General features: G+C 43.7%; 1 protein-coding gene, 1 long non-coding RNA gene and 1 other non-coding gene across 4 annotated transcripts in view; 1 reads left to right on the top strand and 2 right to left on the bottom strand.

Annotated features, from left to right (window-relative positions):
• LOC140698636 (uncharacterized) overlaps window positions 1-12,089 on the top strand; it is a 38,499-nt gene that overhangs the window by 13,854 nt on the left and 12,556 nt on the right. The window lies entirely within an intron of this gene.
• On the bottom strand, window positions 1,382-1,486 carry LOC116279331 (U6 spliceosomal RNA). Its single transcript, XR_004188694.1, has one exon. It is a non-coding gene; the product is annotated as a U6 spliceosomal RNA (small nuclear RNA).
• MAML2 (mastermind like transcriptional coactivator 2) overlaps window positions 3,646-12,089 on the bottom strand; it is a 343,366-nt gene continuing 334,922 nt past the window's right edge. For both annotated transcript variants that reach the window (XM_072968935.1, XM_072968936.1), the window contains exon 5: window positions 3,646-7,955. In XM_072968935.1, coding sequence (XP_072825036.1) covers window positions 6,940-7,955 — 1,016 coding nt within the window. In that variant the 3' untranslated portion in view covers window positions 3,646-6,939. The remainder of the gene's footprint in view (window positions 7,956-12,089) is intronic.

The following is a 12,089-nucleotide window of genomic DNA, read 5'->3' as shown; positions in this document are numbered from 1 at the left end:
CCGCATCTTGTCTCTGAATTCTTTCTGGGACAGGACAGGAACCTGGCACACCAGTTACATCTACCAACAACATGGGGACCTGATAGAATTGTATTACTGCATCTCAGACCCCTTGTTGCATGAGGCAAATAGTACATTTCATCAAATCTAAGATGTCATCGATGGTCAAACACACCAGTATGCTACCCAACACTAAGAAAGAAAAAAGATGCTGACAATTATATGATATAATACTTTCTCTTTACATCAGCTGCAAATGATAACCTACTTTTACAGATAAGAAAATTGAAAAAACATATTTCTAAGAGTCAATGGTAGTTTAAAAAAAGAAGTTTTTTTAGTTGAGGTTTCACATACTTAACAGCTGAACAGACACCTAATTGATGTCGTTGTAGAGTAAACAGACCACATTTAGATTAGAATGAATGTACCTGAAAGCAGAGAAGGAAGAAAGTCAGGCTTTGCTGAGAAAGTTGTGTTTTGCTCTAGGTTGTTAGGCCAAGGAATCTGCAAGCATGTTGTATCAGCCCTGGGCCTGCTTATTGGCAAATTTACCCCTTACCTTTTTCTCCTCTGATCTGTAATGCTCCGGGCTGTGTTCCCAGGTCTTCTGGGTGAGCTGAGTCCCGCTGAGTTCAGCCAACGAGCTGCAGTGTCTGGAGAGGGGAAGGGGACAGGAGCGGAGAGAATTCCTTCTCCTCCCTCTCGGGCCTGAGTGGCGTCTCTGTCAGCAGCTGAAACTCCTCGCTGGACCCGACTCCTACCAGGCAGGTCTGCAAATTTGCAACATCTGTGTTGATTCCGGCCCCCTTTCTTTTGTCTCTCCATCCGAGGAGTGGTAGTGGCTTCCTGCTTTTGCTTATCTCAGCATGGCCTCACCGCTCCCTCTTCACCGTCTCAGCTCATCGTCACCTGTGTAACCAATTCGCTGTTTCTCTGACACTTGGACTATTTGAAGTTTCGTTGCCCTGGCTAGAAACTAATGACACTTTTTGAAAAGGACTTAGCTTCTCAGTCCTAAACTAAAATTACCACACAGGGTCAGACAGATGCAGGCTGTAGCAGGAGATATAACCGGGACCTGAGTAAGTCTGACCCCCTCGGCCCCTCCCCAGCACCTGATGTAATAAACCCCCGAGGAAGGGGCAGTTAATCCCCATGTTAAGTGCAACTGGCACGCATCCTGCGGAACGAGGGGAGTAGTGAACGCTTCTCCTCCCCAGGCCGTTTAACTGAATGCTCGGAGCAGAAAAGTCCTCATTCTTCTTGTTCAGGATGTAATCTATACATGCTAGCTTCTCTCCCAACAGAACTTTTTATTACCATCATCCTGTTCTCACTCCACCTGAACACACTGGGAATGGATAAACACCTTTTATTTTTGTATAGAGAACGCTTCACGAATTTGTCATACTTTCACAGGGCCAATGCTAATCTTCCCTGTATCGTTCCAATTTATTTTATTTTTTGTATCCATGCTGCTGAAGTGAGCGCTGGATAAGCATTGCTAGTTCATTTTGACCTGCAGGAAGGAGTCGGTCTCACCTAGGTGTGCCGGACAGGGTTGTGGATGCTGTCAAGTAGATGAGATTTGGGATTGCCTCCTGACGGGGAGCAGGTGAGTGTGTTTGAGTGGTTAGTGAGGTTTTGAAATCAAAACTGTGGGAAAAACAGTGTGTGTGGAAGTAAAGCAGCCAGAACATTACAGTCGACATTTGTGTTTTCATTTATCTCTCTTTCTCTCTTCCTCCCTTCACCGCTCCCTCCCTTTCTTCCTTCCTTCCTCTTTTTGTTTCCTGACAATAGTGACCCGGTTTCCCTTTGGGCAATCACCGCTTTTCCACTTTCAGTCCATATGGTTTGGCAGTACTAGCATTACCTCTGTCTCCGGGGGTAGGCGCTTCACTCAGGCCAAGTCAGTCAGAGCACGGCACCTCCCCGGCCAAGGTGCCGGCCGCAGGATGGGCGCGCGCCCTAATCAGAGCTAGTGAGGTGATCAGTTGGGTATTTTGAAAGGGAGGTGTCGCCTGTTGTTCTTGCTGGGCTTGGCCATACGAGGATAAAGGTCTGGAGCTTCTAGTTACCCTCTTGCCACCATGAACACAGGGCCTGCCCGAGAGTGGAGCTCAGACACGGGGAAGCAAAGGTGAGAGACAGAAGAGGACCAAGTCTTGATGACATGGTTGACCTGCAGGATTCAGCTGGGCCCAAACCCAGAACTACCTCCTTTTCAGTTATGTCCACCAGATTCCTTTCTCTGAGCCTGTTTGAAATATGTTTTCTTTCCTTCTTTCTCCCTTCCTCCTTCTCCCCCTTTTGCTGAAAGAACAAACAAGCTTCTATGTGCTTATACAATCTTATAAATTAGTCTTTCTCTCTCTCTTTCTTTTACTGAAAGAACTCTAAGTGTTATAAAGACTGTATCTTCATGCTGGAGCTAATGACGGCTTCCGTTGTGTAAAAAGCAAGCTTAAAATGCTGTTTATGTAGACAAACAAAAGCTCCTCCCCTTTAAAAAATATTTATTTATTTATTTGTTAGGGGAGGTAATTAGTTTTATTTATTTTTTAACCGAGGGATTGAACCCAGGACCTCGTGTATGCTAGGCACGCGCTCTACCACTGAGCTACACCCTCCCTCCCAAAAGCCCTTCTAATATTATTGCATGCAGGTCAGGGACAAGAGCATTTAGTTTTAGGACTCTAAGGTCAGTACGGTTTCTTAATTCTTGTGGTGCAGTGTTTTAGTTACGTTATTATTGCCAATGAAGTTGATAGTAGGATGTTCTCTGTACCTCATCTACTATAGTAACTTAGGGAGTGTATTTAAAACATGTTATACTGCTGTGCACAACTCACAAGAGTTCATTAACATACACCCAAGGGAGTCTACTACTCAAAGTTTTCCCCTCCCTGGTAGGCAAATATTTTCTTTACAAAATTCTATGATCTCACAAGCAAATCACCATGTAATACCGCCTTCCAGCTTGTAATCTTCAGGACTTGCGTTTAGTCAGTGGGCACCTTACAGCCACATTGCCTTTCTGTGTGTCAGCAGACCAGTTCTGGCTTACTTCTGATGAAGTGTCATTTTCCTATGATTTAATTTTAAATGAGAATGGGATGCTTTGCTAAATCAAGTTGACTGACAATCTGAACATTTTCAAAAGTTGCATGAACAGTGATTTCTTTAAAAATGATGAAGATTCGAGTCTTTTTGGTTAAGTTTCCACTTAATTTTGGGAAAAAAATCAACCCCAGAGTTTTAGATTTGGGAAGAAATGCAGCGCTGTCTCAGCCCCCAGCCCTCTCTGAGTGAGGAAACACAGTCCCAGAGACACAAAATGCAAGTGGCAGATGGAACGTTTAACAATTTGTAGTGACTTTGGGGTGCAGAGGAGGAAGACACTGAGCTGTTTTCTCTCTTTTGCACTCACTTTTACTCTCATTTCCTCTCAGGTATCCTTCCATGGGTATATCCTAGGATTCACAGGCAATTCTAGAATTACACATTTCTTTCTCTTAATTTGTGTGCCTTTTATTTATTTTTCCTGATGTTAATTTTTTGTTTGTTTACAACTTTCCAGAATCATTGGACAGGCACTATATAAAATACCAATTTTATTATTGCTCCATTAATAACGCTAATAAGGATGATGTCACACATCTTTGGCAGAGGGCAAAGGGGCAATGGAACAACACATGTCAGCAGTGGAGCAAGAAAATTGGGTAGAATGGTTCCCCTGGCCTCCTACCAATGCCCATCTTTCTCTCAATCTCCTTGACTCCCAAGGAGGACTGTGTAAATCTGCCGAGGGAGGCTGTGTTTACCTGGCCCCATGTTCACTCAGCCTGGTTTGGCCAAAGGCCACACAGCAGGCCAGGCAAAGACCCACTGAGCCTCAGAATCAGGCAGTGTTTCTCGAGTATTTAGTAGCTGCTGTGCATATGGGGTCCTAATACAAACTTTCTAAGCGAAGCAAAGAACAGTGAAATGAGACAAGTCAGCATTTTACCAGCGCCGGAAGCTTCCTGGAGAAGAAACTTGCCCATCACTGTCAGTAGTTTTCTGAACTTTCTGTGATAGAACCACAATATGGTTGGTGACTGAAAGCGGGATTTCATACAAGAGAACCACTTCTGAAATTTTTTTAACTATTTTTTTTTAACACAGGAAATGACACACCATACAAAATACTTGTTTTACAAGTTGACATCTTTACAGTTTGGGGTACAGTTACAGTAATGCAAGTAATATTAGTGCATCCACTTAGAGCAGAGTTACCGATCGCCAGTGGGCTTAACACAAAGCCAAGAATGACTTCTTTGCTTCAATTACTATCTAGTCTTTGAATTAAAAAAGAAAAAAAGAAAAATTACTTCTACCTCCTGTATACTATGTCAGAATGATAAACAATGCTGACAGTTAAGTAGTCTGGTATTTCTATAAAAGGGAGATTGTATTCCAATAGCTTTTACGTTGTAAATTCTGGAGTTTTGGTCACATCTATCAAATCGTCATTATCTCAGCTTTCAGGGAAATTACGTCATCTTTGGTAATAGGCTGCCAACAAACAGAAACTATAGACTCCACCATTTTTTTTCCCCAAAGAATCCTGTATTTTAATGAATAGCTGAATAAATAGACATTAATTATGAAATTCACATTAGGAAAATCCAAACATTCTGATTGCTTGATCTCTTAAATTTGATAGCTACTACAAAACAGACTATGTTAGGGCAAAAATAAGCTGAATCATAGGCGTGTAACTGGGAAGTGCTGGCAGATATATACAGTAACATGGAGGAGCCATAAAAGAAAAGTGTTTGTATGTACATAACGTTTTCCTTGCTTTTCCGCATGGAGAAACGCTGTTTTATAAAATGGGAAAACACACAGTAGGCCACATGCAACAAGGACCAGTACAATGTGCACAGCAGAATAATCCAACAAGACACAAGAACTATGGGTTTCAAAAAGAATTCGGGAGCAGAAAAAAAAAAAAAAGGAAAGAATTGAAACCTGGAATGCTTTCTTATTGAGGTTTCAGAATAGAAATCTGCCTCACAAGCCTCTTGATAGTTTTCAAAAGTTCCCACTTGACCACCTACGGTTTAAGTGTAGAGCTAAAAATAAACCATCCTATTATACAAAACTTTGTATATTAGCATACAAAAGGTAACAATTTACTTTTTGTATAAAATATAACCTTTTGATAGTATATTTATTTCACATATGTATAAATATAACCCAAAGAATATGCTTTAAGGATTTCTACCAAAATATTCTTTACAAAAGTTTACAAAACAAGTCATTTATATATATTTACAACCTAGCGCAGAAACGATTCCAGGCCAGTGATGTTGGTATTGTGTCAAAGGAAGAGTGCTTCTAGACATTGTAACGATTGGGAGAGGGCTTTGCAGAACTCTCCAAATGTGTTCTTTTTAGAACAGGTATTTAAAGAGTAATTAGATGACTTCAGTTAAATATCATTTGATAATTGAATATGTGAGTGTATGGCTAAGAAGGCTGGCGGTAACCCGTGTTCCTCTGGAATGAGGAAAATGATAGTGCTATTTCGCATACATCCCACATCAGCCCACATCGTCCCCATTTTACAGCTGCTCTGTTACATGACTCAACAGGACCTTCTTCTTTGATACAATGCTCAGCCCTGAGGGAGAAAACCTGGATACGATGGGCCCATCTAGCATGTGGCAATGATTCATCACATCGGGGACAGAAGAATGAATAGATGGCAACTAACAGCACATTCTATTCAGTTGTTCACCCAAATAATGTGTCCAAATAAAGGCAGATTGTTTTTCCTCTCAATGATGCCTTCCCTCAAACCCCATGAAATAGATTTGCGCCCGCCGGTACCTGCTGTCCCTGGTCCTGATCTTTTGTTTTCTTCAACCAAAACGTGATACCTTCTCATCTCCGTTTTGGTCTCCAAACTTCCTTTTCTTACAAATCAGTCTCTGGTCATCAAAATAAGCAGAGAGGGCTCGAATTCCCACTCAGCTTGGGAGCTAACCAGCAGGCATCATCACAATAAGACCAAGTTATCTGTGGTCAAATACATCTTCCTTAGAGCAATGCCCAGTGGAGGGTTTTCTTTTTTAAACAGTGAAATCTGATGCAGACAGGTGTGCACTAATATTTCAGTATGATTAGCCACAGGTCATGATTGTAGCTAAGACTCAGAAGCTGGATTCAGAAATTGGTTGTGGAAGTCCAAATAAAGTTGGACAGCTCTGCGTTCTTGTTTCATCACTAGACACAGCATCTCGCTGAAGTGGAGGACGTGTGGGAAAAGTGAAAAAGTGAGGGGGTGAATCTGGGGAAGAAAATCTGTCGTCCACTGAATGTTCTCTGGGCTCTCCATTTTTCCTTGACTTAGGACACTGTTTGGGTACTCTAAACAAACCTACAGCATTTTGATCTACCCTGGAAGTTTTAGAAAACCTAAATGAAAAAAACAGAGTAGAGAGATTAAACCACACTTATGTATCAATTAGAGCAAATGAGGGGATTTGTAGCTTGTGGCTTGGAACTAGTACCTCTGCGTGACATGGGGGTTAAACCAGCTACGGGTTCTATGACTTTCCCTTCAGGGCAAAGAGGAGCTTGGGAAGCCCATTTTACACAACTAATTACACATCAACATCACAGCTCTGTTTGGGTAAACTGGATACTGTGTCCTGGAGTTTCGACAGGGAAAAGTGACCCCAATGTTTTACGTTCAGGTTTGAGATTTAAAACGAGCATTTGGACCAAAATGCTCGCTGCTACAGTTACTTCCTGCTTTCCACGTTTCAGCCAAGGTATCATAGGAGTCCAAGTGAAAGTCAACCGTTTGGCCTTCACGGAGTCCTCATGAAATACTGCCTTTGCATGCTTGGAGTCTGCGAATTGTCTCCCTTTCCGCCTTTAGGAGTTGTTCCCCAAGATTTCATCAAGATTGATGTCTTTCATCCAGTCATCATTACCAGGCTCTGTCTTCAATAAGGAATCAATGAAGTCAGCATCACTGTTTAGGGCGGGGCCCATGTTATCAGTCTGTTGGTTGAGAAAGTCAAAAGCTAAGTCATTGCCATGGTCAGCTCCTTGAAAAGCCCTGGAACTTTGGTTGGGTGAAGGGAAAGTGCCGGGCGTCAGGGATGGTGGCTGGCTTATGCCTGTCCTCGACTGACTCAACCCCGTGCCTGACTGGTTCAAATTCGGCAAAATCTGTGTGCTGAGCTGATTGGGTCTGAGATTCAGACTTCTGAGTGGACCCATGGTCTGTCCGTTTAATGTCTGGCTCATTTGGCTCATGGGTCTCATTTGCGCCGCTGGCGTTAACTGACTAGGAGGAGCAACCGCTCTCTGGGCAAATTGCTGGCTAGCTGCAGTCTGCTGCAGTGACTGGTTCGGGGTGTAGGCCGCAGGCGTAGCCGCGGGGAAGCGGACTCCTGCGGACTTCAGCGCCTCCTGCTGCTTGGTTGTTGCTTCTTGAGAGGCCCAGTTTGGTGCCGCCGTGTTGGATGTGACCATCACGTTCGACGTCCTCTGGGCAGGCCTGCTGGCCATACTGTGGGTTAAATTTGGTCTTAATTGCTGTGAATTGCCAATGGATCCAGCTCCAAAAGTGGCCACGTTATTATTATTACTGGACCCTAAAGTAGGCGGCCGTGGCATCAGAGGGCTGTTTTGATTTGCTAGCAGTTGGTTTGGGTTTCTCTGTGGGGTCAGCTGACTCATTCCTGAAGTGATGTTGTACGTGCCAGGTTGACTGCAAGGCAGGGTCCCATACATCCCTATGTTCTGAACTGCTGTGGATAAGGATGGCATTCTTGTCCCATGAGAAGTAGACATGAGGCTGGAATTTGGAGTTAAAATGGTGTGTGTTGAAACTGGGTTTGCCAAAGCCGGGTTAGAGTTTAAACTCACTGCCGATGAGCCACCTAAGAACAAGAAGATAATTGTATTAGTTCATAACAGCAGGTCAGCTCCTCTTTCATAGCAATTTACAATCACTTATCAACTCTGAACCTGCCTTTGGGTCTAAGAGCAAATAAAGAGACGGTCATCACAGCACATGTATAAAAGGAATAAGACAGCTTTTGGGAAAGGGGGAAGTTATCACCCTAAGTTACTCCTTGGTCAAGAGTTTATATACCATAGAAGGACAGTGAAATAGAATGGTTCTATTTCTTAGGCTTTATTTTATTCTGCTTCTGGAATCATGAAAGTGACGTGATAGTCAATCTTCCATTTGGAATTAGCTTCACTCTGTCCCAAGACTAAAGACTACAACTCTGATTAGCCACTCGTCACGAAACCCATGCTACCGGTTACCCCAGGGTCCAAATTAGGAAGTGCAGAGGGGTTCTATACACGGCTACTAGATTAAGAGCCCAAATCTATGGCCTCGGAAATCATGTCCAATTTTCATCTGCATCATCGCCGTTCAAGAAGTTGCCACAAGATGCGTAAACTCCCATCTCTTCAAACATCTGAATTCAGTGTAATCCAGGCTCGAGTGCTCGTTGCCATACAGAAAGCACTCTGCTCTGGGAGGAGCCCTCACTATTGTATTGTTGTCCATACACCATGAGCTACTTAAAAAAAAAGTTTTTATGGATGTATAGTCAGTTTATAATGCTGTGTTAATTTCTGCTTTATAGCATAGTGACTCAGTTATATTCCTTTCCATGTTCTTTTTCATTATAGGCTGTTACAAGGTATTGAATATAGTTCCCTGTGCTCTACAGTAGGATCCCGTTCCTTATCTATTTTATATACATGAGCTACTTCGGCGCATGTCATTTCCTTCCCCTGTGATGCCCTTCTCACCTCACCAAGCCCTATCTTTCCTTCAAAGGCTCAGGCCAAGGTCCAAGATCCAAGATCCTTCATTAAGCTTTCCCTGCTGTCCCAGCCTCCTCTCTCAAGCTGCATTTGCTCTTTGAAGTTTTCATTTCGCATTGAGCCTTTGTATTGGGAAATCCAAGGAGCCTCAACGTGCCTGCCAGTTACACTGATGCCTGTAGATAAGTGACTGAGTGTGGGACCAGTCCACTCAGGCTGCTGAATAGGGAGGCGCCACGTATCAGACCAGTGATGAGCTCACACACTGAAACTGTAATAGGGAAGAACAAATCTGACTCCACGTTAGATCTGTTTCTTTAGCTCTAACCCTGTGCTGTTTCCTGTGCTGAGTCATGCTGGTTCTGCACCTTTTGTAAAAGAATGTTGTCTATAGCCTGAAATAGACAGGAGAGCCTATTCTCAAGGCTCTGACCTTTGAGGATAAAATACTTTCCCATTCATATAGAGACAAAAAGTTGCAGAATAGAGAATATCATTTGTCTTGTTGGAGGTTTATAGAAACATAGTGACTGATCTAGATGGACAGCTGCAAGAACAAAGGATTCTGACACCTAGAAGTTTGTAACAACCAACAACATCCCCTCCCCTTTTTAGTATAAAAGGAGCCTGAATTCTGACTTGGGTAAAATGGTTCTCCAGGATGTTAGTCCCCCGTCTTCTTGGTCTTCTGGCTTTCCAGATAGTCATCATTCCTCACCTCAACACCTCGTCTCTAATTTATTGGCCTATTGGGTGGTGAGCAGTACTCATTTATAAAATCTTTTTGGCTTGGGGAGGTTAAAATCATCAATGGGAAAACACCTTGAGAGGTAAAACTGGAACGCCAGAAAGATATATACAAGTGCCTGTTCCATGATAAGTTCCCGGAGAGAAAGAATTTTTGCCAGTTTTGTTCGCTCTCAGAATCTCCAAGTCTGGTGGATGGTGCCCAGAAGGTATGCAGTTGATATTGATTGAATGAACGGATGAATGAATAAGTGAATGAGAGATTGAAGCAAAGCTGTAACCTGGAGAAAGATACTTTTTTAAAGTCCTCTCCCTGCAGAGAGGCAGGGAGGCCCAGAGAAACAGAGACACTGAGAAAGAGAGAACTAGACCCACATACGAAGATGAGAACGGCAGTGTGAGGAGACCACAGCTGCACTTATAGCCCTGGGACAGCCCCCACGTTTGAGGATACCAGCGTGGTGCACAACTTGAAAGACTGAAGGCCTTGCTATTTGCTTTAAAATATGTCCCCAGCTAGACTCCACAGCCCTTGAAGGCAGGAGCAATCTCTTGTATCTCCTCATCTCCTGATTTAGCCCAGGCCTTGAGTGTGTAGGGCAGGCAGTAAGTGGTTGATGAAGAGTCAGACAGGAGATACTTGCACAGTGACTCAGTTCACAGACGGCTAATGCCAGCATCTCGGTATCTGATGGTGTCACGAAGAGGGGATTTACACGATGAAAACGCTATGGGAAAACATTTAGAGGTCTTAAAAACCACTCCCTCTAGGTCCCTCTACTTTAACAATATACCCTATGAAGACTTATGAGGACAGCAGTCTTTTTAAACAACCAGAATAGAGAGAATTTCCATACAGGTCACAAAATGTTAATCACAGTTAATATTTAGAAGCCCCTCGTATGTGGTAGGAATTGTTCCAGGCGCTTCTCACACATCATTTCTGATTTTACCCTCTGGGCTGGGGGATTATTATTGTGCTGAGGTCAAAGTGAAAAGCGATAAAAGAGTTCATGGGGTGCTTGTTGCTTATTTCATTCTCGGAAGACGCGGGAGGTACAGCTCTCTAGAGCAGGGGTTCTTACCCTTTGGGGGTCAGACTAACCAAGCAGGACCCTGTGGGGCTTTCCCAGGACAGACCCCTCCCCACATCCTCTGCTGCAGCTCCCTGAAGTACCCAGAAAATAGGACCTCATGTACAGTTCCTGAGTTTTTCGGATGCTGAAAATCAACACCGAAGGGAAGAAATGAACTACCTGATGATCGACAGCGCATGGCCCCCAGACCTTCTGGCCCCTGGGGGTTGATGGTGTTGACCGCCCTGTTAGCTCCACAGCAACCAATCAGAGAAATGTGCACGAGCTGATCACATTCCCTGAGACGCTCCCCGCCTCACCTGCCCTTTAAATACGCTTTGCTGAAACCCTTCGGGGAGTTTGAGGTTTTCTTGGGCATGCACCACCCCGTCCTCCTTGCTCGGCCCTGCAATCAACCTTTCACTGCTCCAAACTCCGACATTTCAGTGTCTTTGGCCTCACGGTGCAGCTGGCACCTGAACTGAATTTATATTCGGTAACATTAGCAGTTGGATGCCAAGGACACCTCTCTTAGGAAGATGCCCATATGCGCTATGGGAGAGATGCTAAGTCCCTCCCAAATATCCAACCTCCTGTCTTCTTTAGAAACAGAGCCCTGACTTAGGAGCCATGTGCCCAGGTGAAAAAGCACATTTCCCACTTTCTTGCTGATGGGGGTGGGGTGTTCATAGGAAGAAATTCTGGCTAAAGGTGGATGTTACAAGTGAGTGCTGAAAAAACACCTGCCTTAGAAAGGGAATTTGAGTCCTTTGGGAGGCCACTTTACCTTTTCCCTTCTTTCACCTCTCTATCTGGAATATGGTATGAAAGCTGGTGATGTGGTGGCCACAAGGCAACCCTTAAGATGGAAAAAATTACATGCTCAAGAAGGTGGAGCAGAAAGACAAAAGAAGCCTGGATCCCTGATAACGTGGGAGAGCCACCAAACCAGCCTGACTGCTTTCCTTGGGGATCTTTTATATGGATGGGAAAAGAAAAGCTGAAACATTCCCCTTGAATTTTATATAATATTTCAAAGGGCTCTTAGCTTCTCCTAAACCCACCAACAGGCCAACGCATAAGAAGGTATAAGTCACGTTCCAAGTAAAACCCATCTTGCCTTTCAGCCTCCTTGAGGACAGACTCAAAAAGAGAATCTTGTTTTCGCCCTGAGGCAAAGTCATCTTAGAGCGTGGAATACACGTATCCCACTCCGACTTTTAGTGGAGACAGGCAATCTGGTGCGTTTGAAAGAGTTTAAACAAATTAGAACAACATATCTGTTTCTACACTTAACAGGATCAGAAAATATTTATCAACAGAAATATTCACAGCCCCTTCTTCTTTAGTGAGTATCCGTTATGGCTTCCAGGACAGGTGGACAGAAGAAGGTAACAGGTAAAG

Source organism: Vicugna pacos, chromosome 10 (assembly GCF_048564905.1).
Source record: "Vicugna pacos chromosome 10, VicPac4, whole genome shotgun sequence".
Lineage (NCBI taxonomy): Eukaryota > Metazoa > Chordata > Mammalia > Artiodactyla > Camelidae > Vicugna > Vicugna pacos.
Note: the sequence above shows the minus strand (reverse complement) of the source record. Positions and strands in the feature narration are given on the sequence as shown.